The sequence below is a fragment of the Octopus bimaculoides genome, chromosome 6, assembly GCF_046866305.1.
Source record: "Octopus bimaculoides isolate indiv1 chromosome 6, ASM4686630v1, whole genome shotgun sequence".
In the NCBI taxonomy this organism is placed as follows: Eukaryota; Metazoa; Mollusca; class Cephalopoda; order Octopoda; family Octopodidae; genus Octopus; species Octopus bimaculoides.
The window spans coordinates 39,140,136-39,166,920 of NC_142933.1; the positions used below are offsets into that span (position 1 = coordinate 39,140,136).

At 35.4% G+C, this 26,785-nt stretch overlaps 1 protein-coding gene across 4 annotated transcripts in view; it reads left to right on the forward strand.

Moving 5' to 3' along the window:
* Positions 1 to 26,785, forward strand: part of LOC106882558 (uncharacterized) — a 213,305-nt gene that overhangs the window by 155,879 nt on the left and 30,641 nt on the right. For all 4 annotated transcript variants that reach the window (XR_008264440.2, XR_016242235.1, XM_052968894.2 and 1 more), the window contains 2 exons: positions 10,788 to 11,092; positions 25,877 to 26,333. Coding sequence is in view for 2 of the 4 variants with exons in the window: in XM_052968894.2 (XP_052824854.1) it covers positions 10,788 to 11,092; positions 25,877 to 26,333 (762 nt within the window). In the remaining 2 variants the exon portion in view is untranslated. The remainder of the gene's footprint in view (positions 1 to 10,787; positions 11,093 to 25,876; positions 26,334 to 26,785) is intronic.

The following is a 26,785-nucleotide window of genomic DNA, read 5'->3' on the forward strand; positions in this document are numbered from 1 at the left end:
GCATGGTCCTCCTTCTCTCTCTCTCTCTCTCTCTCTCTCTCTCTCTCTCACTTTTCCATCTCTCAGTTCACTCTCTCTCCTCCACACTCCATGGCTTAGTTCTTCACCGCTATCTCTGTCTGTCTGTCTGTCTGTCTGTCTGTCTGTCTGTCTGTCTGTCTGTCTGTCTGTCTCTCTCTCTCTCTCTCTCTCTCTCTCTCTCTCTCTCTCTCTTTCTTTCTGTGTCTGTGACTCACTATCGTCGGAGATATTTGCTGTTTAGAAATAAGAATGCGAGAAGGTGTTTGTAACTGGATACTTCTTTACAGGTGTTATAGTTGAGTGGCAAAGTAAAGTTTGGAAGCTGTGTTTCATTTCCAAACAACACACCCAAAACGACTGTAGTCTATGAGTTTATGAGTGAGTCTATGTGCACGTTTGCAGAACTATACACTTGGGTGTGAGCCTGTATGTGTGTTTGTGCATGTGTGTTTGTGTGCGCGTGTGTTTGTGTATGTATGTATAAATATATATATATGTGGGTAAGTTTGTGCATGCATGTATTTATACACACACATATAAACGCACATATACCCTGACACACACATACATACGTATATCTAAAAATACACATACACACACACACACATATATATATATATATACATATATATATATATATATATACATATATATATATATATATATATATATATATATATATATATATATATATATACATAAATGTATATACATACATATATATACATATATATATGTATAGATATATATATATATATACATAAATGTATATACATACATATATATACATATATATATGTATAGATATATATATATATATGTATAGATATATATATATATATATATATATATATATATATAGATATATATATATATATATAATTTATGGTATATACATCATATGCATACATACATATACATATCTGCTTGTCTGTCTATCTATCTATCTATATATCTATCTTCTATTTCATAAACATATATGCACGTATATGTGTATAAAGGCAACGTCAGTGTATGATGCATAGAGAGGGAGAGAGAGAGAGAGAGAGAGAGAGAGAGGAGTTGAGAGAGAGGGAGAAAAGGAGAGAGCGTGGTAAAAAAAAAAAAAGAGAAGAGATAATACTAAGAAAGAATAGAGGCTTCACAGAATCTCATGGTACTTCTACTCTCATCCTTATCAAGACAACCTACAATAGAATATAACGATTTTTCTTTAGAATAATAACGAGGATGAAATTTTAGAGAAAGAGAACTAATCCGCATTCCGCCGCACAGTGCGATGTTTGTGATGTTTGAAATGAGTATTATATCATGGTATTTAAAAATAATAACTACAAATAATAAGTACAAAGACAAGAGAAAAACCAAACCAAAAAAGCAACAAGCACAGGGAAAATCATGGAAAATTGTTTTGCTTTGTGTTGCACACACACACACACACACACACACACACACACACACACACACACACACACACACACACACACACACATATAGCTGTGTGTGTATAAATATTATATTATTAAAGGCATTCTTCGAAACGCCGGTGTTAAAACGGAGGTAGCTGATGAAGTAGAATGTTCTCTATGTGGCTTGTGTGTTTTCTCGTCTCTGTTTTGTTTGCAATGTCCTGTACCCAGATATGCACCTATACATACAGGTGGATGTCGGTATGCACATACCTGTACGTATATATGCATATACTCATTTACTATTTGTTTTTATATATATATATATATATATATATATAGCTGTGTGTGTATAAATATTTATACACATACACACACGCATTATTTTAGTGCCAGCAGGTATTTCCTTCCAATGGAAATAGCTACTGGTTTCACGCCAGTATCCAGGAATTTGGACTCTGTCATATTTTTCTAAAAACAAAAAACAAAAATACAACAACAAAATAATGAAATAATGCCGGTGTCTTTTACTTCAACAATAACGAAGTTATGACAGTTTGCTGAGCATTATATATATATATATATATATATATATATATATATATATATATATATATATATATATATATATATATCAGTAATCCCTCGCCATATCGCGGTTCACCTATCGCGGTTTATTAGTTTATTATTTAAGCTTGCGTCGATTCTTCCTTGGTGTTTTGCATATCTATAACAAAATTAATATATACGAATTATAAAAATAATAATAAGAAAATATACAGTATAATAGTTTCTACTTCGCGGATTTTCACCTATCGCGGGATGTTTTGGAATGAAACACCCGCGATAATCGAGGGATTGCTGTATGTACATATGCAATTCTTGGACACTTGCAAGACAACAATGCGTATGAAAATAGTCACATGTCCTATATGCTTCTTACTTAAGTCCTCTGCTCCCTTTGGAACGTAGACCGTCGATGACTTTTCTCCACTGTTGTCCACTCTTCTCCACTGTTGTCTACTCTTCTGTGTTGTCTACTCTTCTCCACTCAGGACTGTCTTTTCTTGCTTCTTTTCTGTTGGATCCCTGTTGTTTCAGCTCTACTTCAATATCTTGCCTCCAACTGTTTTTAGGGCGCCTTATCTTCCACCTCCTTTGTGGTTCTAGGTTAGGGCCTAACGTTGACATGTCATAAGTTTTTCCTAAAGGAAAGTCTTCTTCTGGGTATTTTTGATTATGAATTATCGTTGATGCTTCTCTAACTTTCCTGCTTTCTAGGTAGGGATGTCGGCCCTATACAAACCCAGTTTTCCTTTGAACAGAGGCAGTCACTATTAGCCTGGGTTCTATCCTTTGACCTGTCCAGCATGGAAGGCATTACCTGGAGGTTGTGTTCCGCTGTCATAGATCTCTGGGTCATTGAAGTACACAACCACAAAACGGCAACAAGGATTAGACCTTGTGGTGCCGCTATGTATGTATGTATGTATGCATGTATGTTTGTATGTATGTATGTGTGTATGAATGTGTGTGTGTGTATGTATGTATGTATGTATGTTAGGGCATCTGAAAAGTTATGTCGTATCTCATGTTTAGGAACGGATCACCTATGTTTAGTCCACTGCAGGACGAAGACCTCAGCATGTTCTCTCCACCAACCACGGTGTGTAATGGAAGCCATGAATTTGAGCTTGTGATCAAGCTTACTTTTTCACACTAGCTCTACATGGCTTGGCAAAGGGATGCAGTTTTTTTATACTTATACCTAGGAGTAGTTAAGTCGATTACATCGATTCCAGTGTCCTACTGGTACTTATTTTATCAACCCCTAAAGGATGAAATGCAAAGTTGGCTTCGGCTCAATTTGAACTCGGACCATAAGGACAGACGAAATACCGTTAAGCATTTTGCCCGGCGTGCTAAAGATTCTGCCAGCTCGTCGCCTGTATTTCATGTTATAAGTTCAAATTTGTATAGGATATATATATTTATTCACTAAAAAAATAACTATAATCATTAGCAATAACATTTTCCAACCTTAGAAACCAGTTTGCTGGTTCCTAGAGGAAAAAAAAATTGCTTGGAGCGTTGTTTCGACATGGTCTTGACGCCGAATGTTTTTTCATTGTTAAAGAGTTTAGGTGACCTGAATAAGAGAAAATATGATAGTGCTAGGTCTGGTGAGTAGGGAAAGTGAAGTAGAGCTTCCATGTCTAATGAATTTATCTCTTCTTGAGTTATGTTCGCTAAATATGCTCTTGCATTATCATGCTGCACGATGAATCCCTTTCTGTTGAATACACTTTCCTTCTCTATACACTTTCTCAATCTCCTTGAGATGATCTTGCACAGTGGATCAAGCCCCCGGAATAAGTTTCCGGTACTTGTTGTTACTGAACTCTCTTTCTTTCTCTTTCTCTCTCTCTTTTTCTATCTCTCTTTTCCCTATCTCTATCTCTCTTCCCCTCTCTCTCTTTTTCTTCTCTATCTACCACTACAGGTAGAAAAGCATAAATGTTAATTGTATTGTATGAAGTAGATTAATATGTTAAAAATAACAGCAAGATATCCCACAAATCATACCCTACCGCTTTCAAAATAGAGCACGTGGGCTCTGGTATATCCAAATACGGAAGGAATGCTTTCCTTTTCTAGAAATAACAGCCAATTTTTTTTCCACAATACACATTCTGCCGTCTTAAAGATGGAAGGTCACCATGTAAAAAAAGCAATGTCAGTGCTGTCTTCAGATAGCGTGTTCGCACTATTGTGTGTGTGTGCAAATTTCTTGGCTACGTGTGATAATAAGAATAAGAAATCTTATTCCTGCTAAAGATTCTCATGTTTCGGTTTTCTAAAGTTCTTTGCAAACATTTCTGTCTTAGTAATGTTAAATTAATGAGAGAACCTAACAATTACGTTGCATTTGAATATGTTACGTCATCTCCATATTCTCTACAACGTACTTGTCTCGAGATATAATGAATTCCATTACTCTAAATACTATTAAATCTTGGAATTATGTTCCTAATTATAAATAAATAAAATCTTATTAAAAACTGAAGCAGCGTGATTGCATGACTTGCTTGAAACAGAAGCTGAATAGCTCTCAAATCTAAATCAAGAAAGGACGCAATAGAACATGTTGTCCTAAATATATAAAAACACAAAGTGGTCAATGCTTTTTGAGTAAAGATTTGATAGATTAGGGATGATTCAGGGCTAGGAATCACAACAGCATCATGTCGAGATAAGTTTTTATATGATTGTTAGCTCCGTGGGCTTAAACGATAAAAGATCAACCTAATTCTTTGATGTATCAATGGTTAGATTAAAGAAACCTCGAGGGTAACTCGGCCTACGAGAAATAACAATCAAATCTTCCTCATATTACATAACTTGATGTCAGAAACCGAAAAACGACGTGGGAAATAAAGTAGTCATAGAAAATCCGAACAAAAAAATAGGATGGCCACGACCAGAATGCCTTTAATAATATAATTCGATCGAGCTAACGAAGGACTGATAAAGCTATTATGTAGCTCTATTGGGACAAGCCAATATGGGAACGGCTAAATGGTCACCTGCATCACTAAATGTAGCTGCTGCATCTCTCTCAAGCCATACTTACACCTTAATGGCCTGCAGAGACACCATATTTCGTTACGCAAACGTAATATGCAACAATGTTAAACGTTTTTATAAGTCAATATACAGTGCTCTACTGTGTTAGCGGTGTGATTACATCACTTGTTAAGGCTATCTCTACATATTTTCTATAGAGGGATGCATAAAAACTGCACCCTCCCGCGAAGCCGTGTCGAGCCAGTATGGCAGAGTAGGCTCATGAAACCAGCATGATCTCAAGCTCAACTTTATGGCCACAATAGTAGACCGTAGTTGGCGGAGAGAACATGCTGAAGCCTCTGTCGTGCAATGGACTGAATATAGGCAATCCATTCCTAAACATGAAATAGACATAACTTTTCTGTATCCCTAACACACGCACGCTCACACGCACACATGCACATACACCACACACGTGCAAACACACAAACATACACGGATCAAACTGATTTGATCCATGCATGTAATTCCCAATATATGTGTTGAGTGCCTTTCTTTTGCTTGTTCACTCACACACATGCACGCACATACGCACACACACACACACCCACATGCACACACACATGTGTAGCCGTGTTGTAAGTAGCTTGGTTACCAACCACATGGTTCCGGGTTCATTCCCGCTGCGTAGCATTTTGGGCAAGTGTCTTCTACTATAGCTTTGCGCCGACCAAAGCCTTGTGAGTAGATTTGGTAGACGGAAACTGAAAGAAGCCCGCCGTATATATATATATATATATATATATATATATATATATATATATATATATATATATTAACAGAATGAGATAAAAATCCAAGGCTGTGAAAGATTTCAAAACATTTATAAAAAGAAGGTCTTACAGCTGTTTCCGGAAAAAAGCATCACTTAGCTGAGGTGTTGCTTTATTTTAACCTTCTATGAGAAAATACATATAATTCTTTCTAATAACTGATAATGATGTGCTCAAGAGAGAGAAATCGTGAGATAACTTTAAAAAAATATTTGGAATAATTATTAATATCAGATATGTATGTCATCGTAAAAATAAGCATAAATTTTATCTTATGTTAGATTCATTATCTTATCGTTTTGAGCCAAGAGTGGAAGTTGGAAGTTGGAGATATCTCTGTACGTGCTGAATACTATAACAAAATGATGTGAGAATAGTTAATGTTCTTTGTTACAGCATAATATATGGAGATTTTAATATATATGTGTGTGTGTGTTTCTTTATTGTTATTATTTATGCAATATTATATTCTCAATGACAACCGATTAAAGTTGTCACCAAAGGGTTTCGTGCAAAATCCGCAGGGGCAAATTTAGCAATCATCGGACATGTCCAATGATTAGTCTCTTCATATTTGACAAGGAGCTCTTCCGTAACGAATTAATCGTCAACCATAAGACTATAAGGTATAAATAATAATACTAATTTACCTGCTGTTTTACCTAACATACGACTTCCTGCTTTTCAATGACTCAAGAAAAGTTATTGGGCAACTGTATATATATATATATATATATATATATATATATATATATATATATATATATATATAAATGTATATATGAAATTTATATATATATATATCTATACATGCATGCATCTCTCTCTCTCTCACTTTCTCTCTCTCTCTCTCTCTCTCTCTATCTATCTATATATATATATATAGTGAAAATATGTAGAATACATTGATTCTCCAGCATTTTTGCTCTTTATATATATATATATATATATATATATATATATATATGTGTATATATATGTATGTATATATATATATATATATATATATATATATATATATATATATATATATATATATATATCGAGAGATATAGGTAGATATGCATACATATAACTATATACATGTAAGTCTATATATGTATGAATGTATATATATATAATAATTAACGTTATATATATGAATGCATGCAAACGTATATGTGAGTGTGTGTGCATGTGTGTGTATGCGTGTGTGTGTGTGTATACAAGTGCATTAGGTGTATGCGTATGAATGTTTTAATTTGCGTACAAATAACACGTTGGAAAAATTTCAACTATCTCTTATCAGGCATAAGACCGACTTATTAGCAACCAAGTTTACCGAAATTGCGAAGATGATGAAAAGATATGTGTGTGTGTGTGAGTGTGTGTGTGTGAGTGTGTGTGTGTGTGTGTGTGTGTGTGTGTGTGTGTGTGTGTGTGTGTGTAAGTAATTTTAACAGCCACACCCTTTTACTTTCGAGAAGTCAAGCCAACAAGGAAGCCGCTAGTTGGTCGCTCGATCTACTAGAAATAGATGTAAAACATCCAAGTTACACCCTACAACCATATACAAAAACGAATACATAAAGTTGTATGACTTGGTAGCATGTATTATGTATTCGATAATTGTTCTGGGTATCTATCTGTAGGATCTATTTTAAAACGGGGGTGCCAGTATTTTCTTAACGAAACACTAACGAAACACTTTGAAACTTGGGACACTGGTAGAATGTGTCATATAAAACATCTTTTACTCTTAGGCTTCTTAACAAAAAAAAAAGGAATTCGCAAGTTATTCCATGTTAAAGTTGTCGTATTTCTGTAATTTCAACCAATCACTGACGTCTATTCAGCTGAATAGAGTTAGTGCTGGGCGGTCATAAAAATGTTATTCCCTGTGACATATTTCATCCGGTTTAATCGTAATTTATACGCATATATTGTTTATATAATAAATTACGCTGTGCGTATCTATGTGTGTAACAATTTTAGAGTTCGGATTCTCGAGTTAGGGTTAGTTTTAGGGTTAGGGTTAGGGTTGCGGTTACGGTTAACAGTCTAGTTAGGGTTAGGGGATTAATACGATATACACCGTTACAGCGCTAACTGTTTTCAACTGAATAGACGTCAGTGATTAGTAGAAATTATCGAAATAAGACAATTTTTTACATGAAATAAATTCGAATACAAAAATATGTTTCTGTTCTATAACACAAAATAGATAAGTATACGAAGTTTGAATGTCTTTCCGTACCAAAAACACTACATAAAACATAAATGAAAACTGGTGCCCCCGTTTTAAAATAGATCCCTATCTGTATAGTAGCACCAGACATAGATCCTCTCTCGGCCTTCCTGCTTTGAACACCAGCGGTACATCAAGGATTTACTAACGGAAGGAATTGAGAGAACTATACTGGCATTTGGGTGCTTGGACCTTGTTTTGAAGCCTAGTAAACTGGAGCAACGTGAAATGAAGTGTCTTGCTCAAGGACACAATGCATTGTCTAGTACAGAAACTTAACTACAAATTTATGGTTGGGAGCAAACATGACAGGATGGTCACGACGGGAACGCCTTCGGTCATACGTCTATTCTGTCAGTGTTGCTCGGAGACAACAATAACCACCTGTCTGTTTTCTTATTTTCTTATTTTTTTTGCCTAACCAAGCATTTATTGAAATACAAGGAAATGAAAGTCTAGTAGGAATTAGTAATTGTATATTCCAAAGTATGAAGCACAAGAGATTCCAAAGCTATTGTCTTCAATGATATATCATCTGCGTTGAGAAGTAGAATAAACGAAATTGAGATCTGTAAACGAATCCCCCAAATTAGATTTAGGTATCTGAGAAACTACATACTTTTAAGTGTTTAGGTGTTGAATATTCAATTGCTATTACTTTTAACATAGCGCTTATTACGATCATTTTCTTTACTTTCGTTCAATGTTCCACAGAGCATCGGTCCGTTCTTGGGTGATTCTAGTAGCATTTCAGCTTACAAATACACGCATACACGAATAGTTGCCGCACGATCACTCCTTCCCCTTTCCTCAAGAAACGTATGCTATGAGTAGATTACCTACGGTGCTTCATATATGTAGCACCGAGCGGCCGACTCAGAGAGACAAAATCTGTGTGTATGTGTGAGTGAGTGTGTACGTGTGTGCGCGACAGGAGTGAGAGAGAGAGAGAGAGAGAGAAGGAGGAGACCAGAAGGATGAACGGTAGACAACGACCACAACGAGAGGGTTTGAGCACAGAGTTCGTTCATTATAATACTGTTGATACAACCTCTCTATATTGACGAAGACCTTTAGAGACAACTATCGATTTGAAACTCTGGTGCATCAACTGAGTTTTTAAAAACTGAGTTGTCACCCTTGCTTTCGCTTGGTTTACTTCAACATTGTTTAACATACATTACCATATCTTCAAAGTAATTAGTCCTGATTGATAAAAGATATTGAGTTCCCCAAATTAAGTACGTTAGCACTTAATGCACTGTTTATTGCGTAACTATGTGTAGCCTAAATATTTTCTATAAATACGCGCAGAAATACGCATTGCATCTACTATATGTGTGAGCGTGTGTGTGTATGCGACATAGCTATGTCTATGTGCATAGTGACAATAAACATACATACGCATATATGCACACGCACGCACACACACACACGTTCACGCAAGCACAAGCACGTACAATTACGCAAGCATACCCATATGTTTATATCTGAAACTGAAATATGTTTATATCACTCAAACTATATCAATATTTTATTTATTTAAGGCGGAGAGTTGGCAGAATCGTTAACACGTCGGGTAAAATGCTTAGCGGCATTTCGTCCGACTTCACGTTCTGAGTTCAAATTCTCCCGAGGTCGACTTTGCCTTTCATCCTATCGGAGTCTATAAAATAAGTACTAGTTGAACACTGGGGCCGAAGTAATCGACTTTCTCCATCACCCGAAATTATTGGCCTTGTGCAAAAATTTGAAGCCAATATATATATATCTATTTATTTCAGCTAAGAGTATTTTTATTCTTCCTAGATGCATTTACCATCTACTTCGTTATCATCACTGATTTTTGTCATTATTGTAAAAGGATTGTCCTGAATAAATTTTATTCCTTAAAGGTTTCATCAAAAACAGAACTGAAAATTATCGTTAATGTTTTTCGTGGAATATGTTTGTTTGTAAACGTTTTAAAATAACCTCTAGAGTTTCTAATGGTCTTTGATTAAAAAACAAATCATCTTGCTTTCTTTTCCATCATCTTTCATAATGTAACAAATCTGACCAACACAACGACTGGAAATTCTGGTTCATTTCAGAGCAAAGGGAGGGGAAAGTCATTAAAATTTTTGAAATGGAATTTTGTTTATTCATTTGAAATATTTCAGTTTCAGTAACAAACACAGGTGATATGGAAATTTTTTTAGATATATTAAAAAAAAAAATGATGTTTGAAGACAGAAGGTGGGTTACACGTATTCACACACACACACACACACACACACACACACACACACACACACACACACACGAGACCGTAGAAATACATTCATAGGCATACTCGCATACAGAGACATTCACATGCACATAAACACAGATAGACAGACCGACGCACGGATTATAGGTACACATACACATATGATTATATGCATATATTTGTGTATATGCGCATATAAAAATATATGTACGAATGTGACCATATATATATATATATATATATATATATATATATATATATACGTACAAACATGCATACATATACATACATATATAGTTGCAGGGTTTGAAAAACAACCATGTGTTGTTTATATACATATTACTAGTTACCGAGGGAAATAAAAAAAAAAAACACGGTGGTAGAAGCAAACAAACAAAAACAGTAACACAGTTGACAATAAATAAAAGTACAGTAAAAAAGAAAAAGCTGATGAAATCCATTTTATTTTTCTTCAGAGAAAATCTATTCGGATTCTTCGTTCTACAATGATCCGAAGGCAGTGTACCCCACTATAGAGGAGCAAATCAACTTGTGTAAGAAGATCTCGTACTCACTGACGGCTGCAGCCAATAAAAAAGCGCGGGGGGCAACCATGTTTGCAAAACGTCAGAAGCGTTCTTCCAAGTGGATACATGACGGTGTTTCTACGGTGAGTGACGGAAACATCGCAGACTTATCCGAGCTTAGCAGTGAGCTGAGCCCACTCGACGGTGGAACGAAACCGCTTTTCCAATTTCGCATACCCAGAGTTGCACATCAGGTAAAAAAAAAAAAAACTACAAAAAGCAAAACAATCGATTTTGTTTTTTTCTAATGAAACAAAAATAATGAGAAAAAAATTAACAACTTCTAACAACTGTTTACCTTAGGGTGTGTGTGTATGTATATATATATATATATATATATATATATATATATATATATATATATATATACATATATGTACATATATATACATATATGTGTTTATATATATATATGTGTGTGTATATATATATATGTGTATATATATATATATATATATATATATATATATATATATACTCACGCACATATACACACTTGTTTTTTTACTAACAACAGTTTAATGCAGAGATTTTGTTATTCTCGGAAAATTAACTGTGTTGATACAACTAAAATCGCATGGTGTGTTGTTTGCTTTGATTAGGAAATTATAATTGTTATTTCGTAGCCCTCCCGCCCTTCAAAAAAAAAAATGAAAAAATTTCTATAGGGGAGAAAAAAAAATCCCAAACAACCTTGAGATAACATCGGAATATTTTAAAATTATATATATAAAAAAAAAACACAACAAAAATCAAAAAGAGCTATGAACTAACCAACTGGGCTCATACTGGATTAAAGTTAACAGCAGACGACAAAGTTTTAGCAGACGACATATCAAAACGCAGCAGACGATACAGAAACCTCAGAACGACTTAACGTCTGTAAAAGTTATTTGTAAGTCAGTCACTTGCTTGTTATGCAACAGCTACTGAAGGGGGCGAATCTCTCTCTATGAAACGACTGGATGTCAGTGTTTGTGTTGGAAGAGGGAAAATATAAATAGTAATTAAGACCTGCCTCTGCTGTACTCCTTTCATTTTTTTTTTTTGTTTCTCTCTCCCTACTTTAATGTAGTTCTTCAGCAAAGTTTACCTGTATGCTAGTATGTTTTTTCGTTTCTCACTTGGGTAGTATTGGAGTGTTTTCGCACCCAGATATACAAGGCTTACACGTAAGTTTAGCATCGAGATATTCTTAGAATTTATGAAACATAAGGAATGATATGGATACGCCGAAGTATTTGAGTGTTAGTTGTTTATCTCTATAAATCCGAAGTAGCATATATTTATCTCGTAATTCTGCGCACGTACATAATACTCTATCATACACATACATTTCCACGCAGGTAGATTCACACGCACACACGTAGCACCTATATGCGTATGATAGATATATGTATTTGTGTGTAAATTTGTATGTATGTGTGTATGTTTGTATGCATGTATTGTATGCATTTCTCTCTCTCTTCTCACACACACACACACACAAACACACATATGTATATATATTTTATGTGCAATGTATATATCATATATATATATATATATATATAAATGTGCGTGTGTGTGTGTGTGTGACGTATATATGCATTATGTGTATATCAAGCATATTAAATACAGGTACGTACGCGCACATACACACACACACACACACACACACACACACACACATTCATTCCTTTTATTAGAGTTACTGAAGACTAATAGACAACTATTCAAAATTATCTTCGTCTGAAATATCCAGCATTGGGTTATTATTGGCCATTAATGTTATGATAGATCCAGCTTCAAACACATACACATTGGATTAGCTTCTCATAATCTTGATGTAGACGTAAAAAGGAGCAAAGATTTGACCTTATTCAATGCGTTAATCCTACAAACCTCCTGCTGTCACCTCACCTTTGATCACGTGTACCTTGGTAGAATTTATTACAATGCTACTCTAGGAATACGAAACGTAGTTATCTCTCCCGATTATCGCTTTAGGTCACACTGTTCGCTCAAAGTTGTCTTTGTATATATATCTCTGTGTGTTTGTATGTATATATATATATATATATATATATATATATATATATATATATGTATGTATGTATGTATGTATGTATGTATGTATGTATGTATGTATCCATGTATATATGCATATAAGCATGCTTGGATGTAGTCCTGCATGTAAGTATACATATTTAGTAAAGTTCAACGACAATATCTGTATGGAACACACGAAAAAAAAAAAAAAGAACGCCATGTTTGTTTATACTTGTCAGTTTCTGATGCATGTGTTTACACGTGATAGCGCACACGAAACCCTTGCTGTTACCTGACACTACTATCTTTTACATGCAAGAATACTTCCTCCACACAAGCACACACACGTATATATATATATATATATATATATATATATATATATATATATACATATATATGTGTGTAAAGTATATACATCTATGTGTTTGTGTGTGTATATATGTGTACATATGTGTGTGTGTGCATGTATATTGCTGTTCGTGTGTGTTGTGTATACAAGCGCGTAAAATCTCTTTCATGTGAAGTGTATACAAAGTCTTTTATAATATATGTTAATTTATGTGACAAGCAGTAAGGATGACATATTCATGAATCGCCATTTCTTTCTGAGCGTCAGCCATTTACGTTCATATTTGAAGGTTATAACGTCTACTAATTCTTCAGATGTTTGCAGACAAGCAAACGATCAAACATGCATTTTAGGGATTAATGTTTTAAGGGCTAATGTTTACTTCACATAAATTAACACACACGCACGCGCGCGCACAGACACACAGACGCAACGCACACACAGAGTCACACACAATATACTTATAGTATCTGTATATATATGCGTATATATACATATGTATGTGCGCGCACACACACACACACATATATATAATACAGGTATGCATACACATATGTAGGTGTATATGTATATATATATATATATATATATATATATATATATATATATATATATATATACGCGTATAAATAAATATGTGTGTGTGTGTATACATGTATATATGTACATTTGCAGACGTGTATTGTTGCATGTATACGCGCACGCACGCGCGCACACACACACATATACACACACATAGCTACACGTCTACATATCTATGTTTGTGTATCTAAAGTATACTTATACTTCATTTAATAAAAATACACACACACACACACACACACGGATATAAATATATTTATACGCATTATAACTAGAAGCTGCAACATGATAATAGTATCATGTGAGGGTTGCTATGACACCGCCTTCAACGTTGCAATCAACCCACGCGCAGCAACAAGCATATTAAAGATTCTTCTCTTAAGATATAAGGTGAACTGAAACCGATTACTGTTCTGTTCTTGCTTCTACTTACATCAACAAGCCCTCACTGTTATATCCATGAAAATACATATCTCGCTTTTATCTCTGCTCTCTTTCTTTCTTTCTTTTTTTGTGTTTGTTCTATTCCTCCTCTCTCTCTCTCTCTCTCTCGTCTTTGTTTCTTTGTACATGCACACCTAGGCGCGTGCACACATTGACCTGCACACACACACACACACACACATAAACGCGCACACACACACACACACACACACACATATGTAGACATATAGATAAAAATACTATGGCAAGCATATGATACACGTGTGTGTGTGTATATATATATATATATACTCTCTTTCTCTCTCTCTCACTCACTCTTTCACTCTCCTCCCCCTCCTCTCTCTCTCTCTCTCTCTCTCTCTCTCTCTCTCTATATATATATATATATATATATATATATATAACATGAATTGGATCTGAGTGCGCATAAATATACTATACAATCATAAAATCACACAAATGCATTAACACGTCCACAATGCAACGTTGTCCAATTGGTTCCTTCAATTACAATTTGTCCCCTTCAAAAAATCCGTTTGGTTTCATGCACACCTAGAAAAGATAATACAACACTCCATCCTACTCTAGCGAACGTTTACTTTGCACTGCGTTGTAGTGACCTAATTTACCTCATGGTATTACGTTATCATACCATGATTTTATACTTAGAATCTACACAAACATTTCAAAATAGAATCCAACATAAGTATATCTATTCATATTTTCGTATGCAAAGTTTGTATATACGAAAGCCTTTTGGATGTGAACATGACACGAAAGTTAAGAGCATGCAATTTATTGTTGGAAAGCATGCAAAATATCAGCGTGTATTATGACTTGGTTTTCTCATATCTTTTAGTTATTTTGTGGGGATTCAGTCGTCACTGCGAAGATCGGTTGAGAGGACCTGGCAAGAAAGACACACACACACACACACACACACACACACACACACACACACACACACACACACACACACAAACACACACACACACACACACACACACACACATATATATATATACGCATACACACACACATATACATACACATACAGAGATGCACACACGTATCCTGGAAAGTTTTTGGTATTATCTACTCACATTACATGTTTCATACATACATGCATACATACGTACACATGTGTGTGTGTATGTATGTATGTATGTATGTATGTATGTATGTATGCAAATGTTCATGCAAGCAAAATTGTATATCTTAGTATTAAGGAACATATTGTCAACATTAGATATATATTATTGCGATGTGAATTGTTATAAGTGTTAAACTTGCGAATGCATGTATTCATCTATAAACACCAAAATATTTCTTATGAAACTCGTCCCGATTGATGGAAATTGTATATGGTTTCCCTACCAGTTAGAAAAAAAAACTACTAAATCTCCCTCAAATCATATCCTACTTTCCAAAGAAAGAACCACATAGGATAATGTAATCTGAAGTACATACAATAATTCCGAAAAAATATGGTGTGGCCACGATTGGAATGTCTTCACTGCTGATAAGTGTTTTCGATCAGGACTGAGTTGGAGCTAAACAGCAACAACTGTAGCAGGAACACCTTAACCAGAAAGTAACCATCACTCTGGACCGATTTACCATATTCTATCTGACATGGATAGGAAAATATCAAGCAATAATGATGGGATTCAGACTGTTAGAGTCTGAATCAGACTGTTAGAGTTACCATGTTTCCCAGCATCGAAGCTGTTCCGATATCGAAAGCACATCTCAATTTTGGCCGAAGAACTTTGTAAAAAAATTTTGGCATGGCTGTGTGATTAAAGCGTTCAGTCCGACTGAGCTGTTCCTTGGGCAATTGTCTTCAACAATAGCCCTGAACCGACAATTGCCTTATGAATGGATTTGGTAAACGGAAACTAAGTGAAACCCCTTTGTGTATACATATGCATACACATACACACACACACGCGCACACACACACACACACACACACACACACACACACACACACACACACACACACACACACACACATATATACGTGTGTGTGTGTGTTAATATATATACTGCATCTTGGCTAATAATTTTTTATCATAGCCTCGGAATTGATCAATATCTTAATATTTTGTGAATGAAATATATATATATGTGTATATATAGTGTGTTAGTGCGAGCGAGCGAGCGTGTGTGTATCTTTCGCTCCTGTATACCGATTTATCATGTAAGCGTCAATCACACAAAAGACTGACAAAACGGTACTTTCTGAACGAAGAACCCTGTCCATATTTCTTCAGTGGTGACTTATATATCACTTTCTTGTCACTCTGCCCATCAGAAATGCAGTAAGTCAATGACTGAACCATTCCTGATACCTTTAGCGGAGAACGCTTTTATCCACCAAATTACGATAATTCATGTGTGTGTGTGTGTAATGTATATTTATGTACATATATATATATATACATGTACATATACATACATTACACACACACACACACTCATATACACGCACATATATATGTATATGCATACACATACACACATATACAGTTCTAGTTTGTTAATTATTGTCGTATAATGTGATCTGACATGACGATAGGAATGAAGAAATTGCGATAGCGTATAATATGAAATGGTTGATAGCATTTTATCTTTCAAGTAACCAACTTTTAATTAAATTATATATAAATGTTGACGTTAATTCAAATTACATATGGAAAAACGCAGATAAAAGAATATCAATATATTATGTTCCTAACACATGATTCAAAGTAACGTACTGATAAATAATTCGTAAAAACGAAACCAAAGATGGATTTTCTGATATTTTTTTTTTAATTATAAAGTTCATACACCTCCCAATCTGTATTTGATATGATCATAGAAGACTCACAATAATAATAATAATAATAATGATAATAATGAAGACTTTTCCAATTTGTTAATCGAATTCTGAACAAGTGAATGAGAAGTGTATGAAATGGTCAGCATTTTGTGATATATTTTGAGTGAAAGTAGTGATTATTCCATTAGATTTTTGACAGATTTAGCAACTTTCTCTTGCTTAAAAGAACAATCGCATTTATGCCTCTGCACATATACATATATTATAAGAATACATACATATATGTACGTATTTATACATTCATACACATACGTCCATATTTACATATACATACATACTACATATTTATACACATACATAATTGTGCAGGAATGGCTGTGTGATAAAGAAGCTCACTTTTCTTTGCAACCACGGGGTTTCAGGTTCAGTCCCACTGCATGACATCTGTGGTACCGGGCAGATCAAATCCTTGTGAGTGGATTTGGTAAACAGAAACTTTGTAGAAGCCCGTCGTATATATATATATGTGTGTGTGTGGGGGGGGGTATATAGATATATATATCTGTGTTGGGGGGGGGCGGGGGTATATAGATATATATATATCTGTGTGTATGTCTTTTGTTTATCCTCCACCATTGCTTGTCAACTGGGGTTGATTTGTTTATGTCCCCCTAACGTAGCGGTTCGGCATAAGAGACCAATAGAACGAGTACCAGGTTGTTTTTAAAAACAAGTACTGGGGTCGAATCGTTTGATTAAAACCCTTCAAGGTGGTGCCTCAGCATGGTCACAGTCTAATGACTGAAATAAGTCAAAGACTAAGAAAAAGATGAAAAAAAAATATATATATACAAATGTGTAACTGAAATTATGTGATTTGGCACACATAGAAACGAAAACTGTTAAGAGGATAACAAATCGTAATTTTCAGATCCTTAGGAATATTAAATTATATTTTACTAAATGTCTGTTTACTTAACCAAAAGATGCTAAGTAGGAAATGTTACCCACCGCAGTTTAGCATCCACTCCGGTGAGAATATTTGTTTAAATTTACATGCCAAATATCTATCCATATTCTGTATATTTCTGTTCAACTAACTATGGAGAAATACGTAGCAGAATACCAGATGATAGAGACTCGATATGTCAAACGCGATAGAAATTAGCACTCTGCCCAAACTAATATTTATTGATTTGGCATTCAATTAACAATACAGGATTTTGAGCTGAACATTTAGTTCTGTGAGCTTCTATGGTTTCTGGAGATATTTGCTTTTATTATTACCCTTACACAAGGCGGCGAACTGACAGAATCGTTAGCACGACAGGCGAAATGCTTAGTGGTATGTCATCTGCCGCTACGTTCTGAGTTTAAATTCCACCGAAGTCGACTTCGCCTTTCATCCTTTCAGAGTCGATTAAATAAGTACTAGTTCCGCACTGTGGCCGATATCGACTTAATCTCCTTCAAGCTGCTCTTATGGCAAAAATTTGAAATCATTATTACACATACACATTCTTCCTAATATATACAAATGGCATTTGCTGAATTTTCTTGAGAACAATCTTTTCTTAGTGGTCAGACCATAGGTGGTCTTCTTCTAGCATAATGGACGTCCACTTAGTGGTAATCCCTCTTATATGTATTTGATATGATTTTTCTGAATCTTCAGATTTTTCAATATGCTAGGCCACTGGTTTTAAATTGATATTAATCAGATTAACATTCAATTTTTCACCCTTATTATTTAAATTTATATATATATATATATATATATATATATATATATATATATATATATATATATATATATAAACCTTTCAATCACGTTGCTTCAATCAGCTCAGCTGGCAAAATAAGTTACTCTGCGGTGGGCTGGCGTCTCTTCCAGGGTGGGTGGGCAATATATACGTCACAGAATCCGGGGAACCGGCCTTATGAGCCTATGGTTCATGAAAGACCTTTGATCATTTTGATATATTCTTTCATTCTTTTACTTGTTTCAGCTTTAAGGCTGTGACCATGCTGGTGCACCGCCAGTGTATATATATATATATATATATATATATATATATATATATATATATATATATATATATATATATACTCGTGGTGCATCCATATATTTATGGATGGATGGATGCGTGCATAGTGGTGAATGTCCGCTAATCGATGGTGATTCAATTGTTCCCACAACTGAAATTGCTGCTCCTGAATTACCGAATATAAGGTTGAGTTACCCCGCATTACTCCTAACATAATTCTCAGGCAGAATCAGCATGACACAGCATGTGACTAGGTTGTGGTAGTGAGTCGCGGGACTGTCTCATCCCTTCGACGAATGAGGGTTCAGCAAAACATAGCTGTACAGAGTTCTTAGTTCAAGTCTGTTGAAACCCGCCATCACTTACGGCCGCCATTGCACAGGGTCAAAGTTAAAAACCTCAGGCAGAATCCTTTACCTGTCTTCGCCGCTTCTCTCCCAATCCATACGAAGAATGTTTGATGGTAATATCATTATAGTGGGCATGGTTTGTGCAAAGCCAGTCCCAATCTCTCGCCCTTAAAATTGTATTGGGCTGATGCACAAGCGCTACGAGCCCAGGATGCAGGATTTGTATGGAGTTTCCTTTCTCTTATGAGCGGCTAAAGTGCTGAAGGGTATAATTCTCCCTAGTGTGTGACATTGGTGTGCGACATTCTTCCGGAGGCAATTCTGTGATATGATAATTAACCCATAGCCACAAGCCTGAGCAGGTGTTACTAATCTGGCTTAGAGTAGACCTAGGAACTATAGCGGCTAAAAGGTGGTTCTACATTTCTCAAAACTCTGGAATTCCCGAAGCAGGTCTCCTCTATTGAATGCAGTTTAAAGTCATATACAAAAGTAACTTAGCGGTTCGGCAAAAGAGATCCAATAGGATAAGTACCAGGCTTAACTAAGAAATATATTGGTGTCAACTTATTCGGCTAAAAAGTGTTTCATGGCGGTGCTCCAGTATGACCGCAGTCAAATGACTGCAACAAGTAAAAAAGAATAGTATGGAATTCAAACTTAACTGCCAAAAAAGAAATTTGAGAATTTCTAATAAGTAGGTTAGAGAGAGAGATTCATCAAGACTATTTTAATGAAGATCTGAATGTAATTCAAACAGTCAATGGATGATAGCCTTGATGATTCAAGCACAGCTTCATGTTTAGTGAGTCATTTAAGGAAGCAATAGAGAAACAAGCACGCGCACAAACAAACAAAAGTTCCGAAATGAATAACCAAAATAAGAAGAGTGCACAAGAATCTAGTGTATACTCTCTCTGACAGTGTCATGATATTGGCACTTCCGTGGTTGTTTGCCAAGAATAACATCTTAGCTGCATTCTGTTATAATTAATACTGTCACTCTGTCAGTCTGCAGTAGTTTGTCAAAGTGTTGAATTTTGGTAAGAAATTCTTTCTTTCTTTCTTTCTTTTTTTTTCATTTTGTTTCTCTCAGTATCTTGTAAGGTTTCGAGAATGGTTCTGGTTTGAGATGTATAATTAATAGGTAAAACAGAACATTAGGACACTCACAAACGCACGCACGCACACTCACACACACACACACACACACACACACATACGCACGCACGCACGCGCGCACACAAACACACACACACACACACACACACACACACACACACACACACACACACACACACACACACACACACACACCGTATCTCTTCTCTCTCTCTCATACACATACGCATACACGCACTCGCACAGACTCACGGTCTTCCTACTCGTGTGGATGATGTCTGTTGGTGAAAAGTACAGAAATCTTGAAAGGGTCGGATCGTCTGTATTGGAGAATATTGCTGGAAATAACTACAAATAGTAGTAATTGTTGTTAATACACTCCAGGTCAGACCTGATAAAGTAGACCTCTATAATTCGTGGCAGTTTTACCATAACCATCTCATCCTTTCTCTTCAAATATCAGGGACTACATTGTCAAATGCGCATTTCCTTTCTTAAGACAGTATGGAGTGTGACTTCAAGTAGATTTGGATGATACTTCGTAAAATTGTTAAGAAAACCATCCAGCTTGTCACGATGTTTCCAGACAATATAGTTAAAACATAAAAATCGAAAGTCGACCAGATATTACTTTTAGAGGCTCTAGTCACTAGACAATGTCTGACAATCGTGATGACAATAATAACCACTGTGGCGATTATTATTATCATTATTATGGTAGTGATAATGACGACAGCGATATAGATGATGATAATTGTTATGATGGTTTCGGCGACAATACTTTCTATAGATTTCTTATGACGAGATCCCGTTGCTGAATGACACAGGAGAGTAACACTCCAGTAGATTTAACTTTACGGAAATCGAAAGAGAGATGTGTGCTATTGGAGACGATTAATGACTGTCTCCATAATTTCTGGAAAGTTGGGAGAACGATCGGACAGTTGTTGGCTGGTTCAACTGAACGATAGATCTCCTTTGGAATGGGATACACAGTAGCATTGTAGCATTATGTTTCTGTGTTTCCAAAGATGAAGATATATCCACGGAGGAAGATAGAAGGAAAGAGAGAATAGAGAGAGAAAGAGAGAGAGGGAGAGATTGAAGAGTTTTGTGAACATACAAATTAGCACCGATAGTTATGATTTGTTGCGCCCTGAGGTACTTCCACACCTGCTGTATGTGAGCATGGTGGAGAGCCAACAGGGGACGATGATAAACGACGATGATGATGAACTACAGGACTTAAATGATTAGAGATTGTAGATAAACTAACTACCCATTATTCATTTCTCATTAAATGGAGGTGTAAAATGGCTGAGTGTTTCACAGAGAAACAATACGTTTTAAAACAGGATTTTGAGTCTCAGGTGCAATCCATCAAACGAGCTTCTGCATTGTTTTCGGCTACCAATTTTCATTAACAAGGATAGGGTCGACTCGAAACTATTACAAAGGTCGTTTGTACATATTCTACGTAGTGGGATTGAAACCGGATCTCATGGTCGCGAAGCAAACCTTTCAGGTACCCAAACCATGCTTTTGTATATCGACACAATTTGCTCAATTATCCAATGGGTTTCTATAGTTTTCTCCTACTTAGTTTCATTCACAAGGCGTGGATCTATTTGAGACTATGGTAGAGGACACTTATACAATATTCCCCGAATTGGGATCGGACCTGAGACTTCATGATTGCGGAGCAAACCTTTTTAGCCACTCAGCAATACTGCACCCCGAAGTTTCAGTTGGAAGGAATTCTTGAAATGTCAAATGTCATAATATCTTACTAGTATCAATTCTTATAGACCTGCTCTGATTTAAATTATTGCAATATGATCATCAGTATCTTTCACACTGCAACAAATATAATATAATATATCCTATAGTTTATAATACATGCTTATACACTCTACTATTAGACGTGCAAAACATATATGGCTGGTAGAATAGCATTTATTTTAATTTCCTTCGAATGTTTTTTTGTATTTGGCTCTCACGAGACAACAAAACTCCTTCGATTGCCTTATTCTTTTGTTGTTCAGCATGAAATTCGATTAAATATCGCTTGGAATTGACTCATCCACTTGTTATAACATAAACTAGAATTTAGAACTAATTGAACATATTTTCATGTGGTTCCGTAGTATGCTAAATAATTTTAAAATGTAATCGTTCTTGTTTAACTCTCGCTTAACTATCACTAAGCAGACATATCAACAGTGGCCATTATCTATTTTATTCAGACACAGTGTAACTGGGGTATCGAAGTCTAATATGTCATTTATTTTGTTTTTAAAACAAAACAAGTGTGGGTTGAAGAGGATTTAGCAGGTCGAACAACTACGTAGATACTCCTTTTTGGCTTGTAGCGTGACAGTCAGGATATGGGAAATCCAGTTTGTTGCCAGTGGTTACAGCGAGTATGACGGAAGTCAACTCACCGAGGGAAAATAATTACGATCTCCTTCAAAAAAAATTGCGTTCTAATGAACTGAAACTGAATTTCAAAGTCTATAGCAGCTAGTACAGTGTTTCTCGAAGTGATCGGTACCGCCCCTTTAGGACAGTCGAAAATTTTATATGGGTACTGGGGACAAAGGAACAATATAGGACGATAGATTACCCTGATTTCCCAAAACTATTTTCAGTTTTTATTTCATGTGCTAAGTAGGGCGGTAAGGTGGCAGGATCGTAAACAGAACGCATAAAATGGTTTGCAACCTTTCTGTCGGCACTTTACGTTCCAGCGAGGTCGACTTTGCTTTTAATGCTTTCATGGTCGATAAAACAAGTGCTCGTTGAGAACTGAGGTCAATGTAATCGACAAGCCCCCTCTTTTAAAACTGCTGGCCTTGTGCCAAAATTTAAATTTTGCAAAATAATCTGGTAATATTAACGGTTAAAATGCTTGATAGTGAATATCATATTAGTGAAATAACCGAGGTGCAAGCAAGAGTTTAATGGCGATCAACCTGTCGCCAGCAATCTGCTGTGAACTTCCCACGTTTCAGAGGCTGAACTGGTGAATGTAGTCAATATTTCTGAGCAGAGCTCTCGTTATCTTAGTCAAAGAGTGACTGGCAACGTTTCTATCTATGAAATATATAACATGAAATACATATAAACGAGAACAGAATTGTATAAGAGCTTCTAACTTTCATTAGCAGTAATGTGTTTCATTGGAACTGAACTAAATTTTGTAAGAAATCTGTTACATGTTCTTTCAATGTAAAGGTATTATTAGAATGAGGAAGAACTGAAACTTGAAACAAGCTGCGACAAGTAAATCGCTCTCTTTACATATTTTAGAGTTCATATACAAGCATACATGTACATCATATATGTATCACCATATCGATTAGGAAATTGCATGTTGTTATACACTGCCAGTCACAATGCGCTTTCACGTACTGTTATAACTTTCGAATGATGCCACACCGCTGTATATACCAGGTCATATGAATACGTACATACCTATATACACATATATACATAAATACATGTATACAAGTGTACATACATACACACACATACACATATGTAAATATATGCACATACATACGTATATATACGTGTGCATGAATATAATATATATATATATATATATATATATATATATATATATATATATATATGTATGTATATTCAACTTACACGCACATACATATATGTACATATATTTTACACACACACACACACACACACACACACACACACACACACACACACACACATTATATTCATATGCGTGCGTGTGTTAAATACATTGGTTTAATTTATTTGTGATTTATTGGTGTTTGTGACAATTTTCTTCTTGCAATTTCTCGTAAGGACAGCTAAACAAATTATGTGTTTGCTTATTCAACATATAACATGAAAATGTTGCATACATTGTTGCTAAGCTTTATGTTATGTGTTATGTAGATACAGATGATAAAAATGTTTGTTTTTAACTTAATGTATTTTACTGTAGTCCATTGCGGTAACAATTTGAGCAGAACTTTTTACAGTCTTACTTTTAAATATGTATATTTTTGTTTAGTGTCTGATAAAAGATAATTAAAAAAAAGAAGCTCAACTGATTCTAGACTCTTCTTACCTTCCAGCTATAATCAGGCCTTTTATAACTAGACCAAGTCTATAACTAGCATTCGTTTGTGAAAAAGGATGCATCAATGAATAAACATAGATTTTTTTTTTATGAATTTCCACATGTGAATATGTGTACGTTTGAAAATTCGTGTCCATGAACGTGAAAATTATATTTACAAATATTTCTCTGCCTTTGTTAGATGCATGTAGATGCTTGTGAATATAACGACAAACTCTATCTATCTATCTATCTATCTATCTATCTATCTATCTATCTATCTATCTATCTATCTACCTGTCTGTCTGTCTGTCTGTCTGTCTGTCTGTCTGTCTGTCTGTCTGCCTGTCTGCCTGCTGTCGGTATGTATGTGAGGTAACATTTTGAAATTTTAACTATAAAAATGTATGTATGCGTGTGTTTGTGAGTATATATATATATATATATATATATATATATATATATATATATATATATACACGCGTATTTCTGCATGCATATGTACATATGCATGTGTGGGCGTATGCGTGTGTGCATGCGTGTTTCGATGGTTCTTGTGTATAAATCTCTGGTAGTGTATAAATATAAATATATATAAATGTACGTATGAATATATTAAGTGCTGCATGTGCACGAGAGTAAACTGTTTGCGCTAGAGTGTAAAATATTCGTACGAGTATATATCAGTAATGAAGGTGCGTGTCTTAGTGGTGTGATTAACCGGTTCACTGTCATGAGTTCGATTACCTGCGGCACGTTGTGTAGTTGAGCAGGGCACTGTATTTCACAATGCTCCAGTCCACTCAGCTGACAAAAGTGAGTTGTGTCTGTAATTCAAAGGTCCAGCTTTTTCACATTCTGTGTCACGCTGAATCTCTGAGAATTACGTTAAAGGTAAGGGTTTTATAGAGTGCTCAGCAACTTGCACGTGAATTTCACGAGCAGGCGCTGGTAGTTGATCGGATGAACTGGAATACTCGTCGTATTAATCATTGGAATGCTATTTAGTTATATATCGGTGTGTGTCCGCATGTGTGTGTGTGTGTGTGTGTGTGTGTGTGTGTTCATGAAGAAGGGATTTGTTTTTTGCATATACTTACATCTGATTTCAAAACTTTACTTGCAGGTATCAGTCAACGAGGAGAAGATGAGTCTTTCAAGGGAAGAATTTGAATCATTAAGGGTAAGCCAGCCGAAAGTTGACCACCGTGCTGTAAAACCAACTTTATGCAGCAATTTAGTTGCTGATCTACATAACAACAAGGGCCGTGGTGCTAAGCTCTTCGCTAAACGCCAAGCTCGATCTGAGAAATGGGTCGTTGATGACAAAAGTGTGAAAAGCCCATCAACTCCTGAGGCAAACGTAAATATGATGAATGTACAGAATAAATTGTCAACCATGATTGAGACGCCAATGCCGATAATAAAACAAAAGCCACCGAGACCTGAGCAGTTGCCAAATGTACCAAAAGCGGTTCCAGTTCCAATCGTGAAAAAAGATCTGAAGTCTGGTGATCATGCTATGAAGCTCGATGGACCCAACTTCAATAGAAAGGCACGAGGATGGAATGCTCCTGCACCGAGTAAGTGTCTATTATTTTTTTAGCAATTCATCTTTACATCATCCGTAACAATACATTATAGTTCTTAATAACAACAGTTGTTGCTTATGTATTTGTTGATGAGTGCAGACATAAGCCATGTGGTTAAGAAGTCCACTTCGCAGTCACATGGTTGCGGGTTCGATCATAGTGCGCGGCACCCTGGACAATTGTCTTTTCATAGTCTCGAGTCAACCAATATCCCGAGTGGAATTTGGCTGAATAAAACAGTAAATGTTCGATATATATATACATATATATATATATATATTGGGAACGGTTTTTCTTCCAAACGTTTTGTATTGAAGACATGATTGCTTTTGCATTTAATAATTTTTTTAATGAAAGATATCTGATATTTCCATTATGTTTAGTTTGTGACAAAAACGTTCCTATGACCATTGACATTTAAAGGCCTTCTCAGCATAATCTTC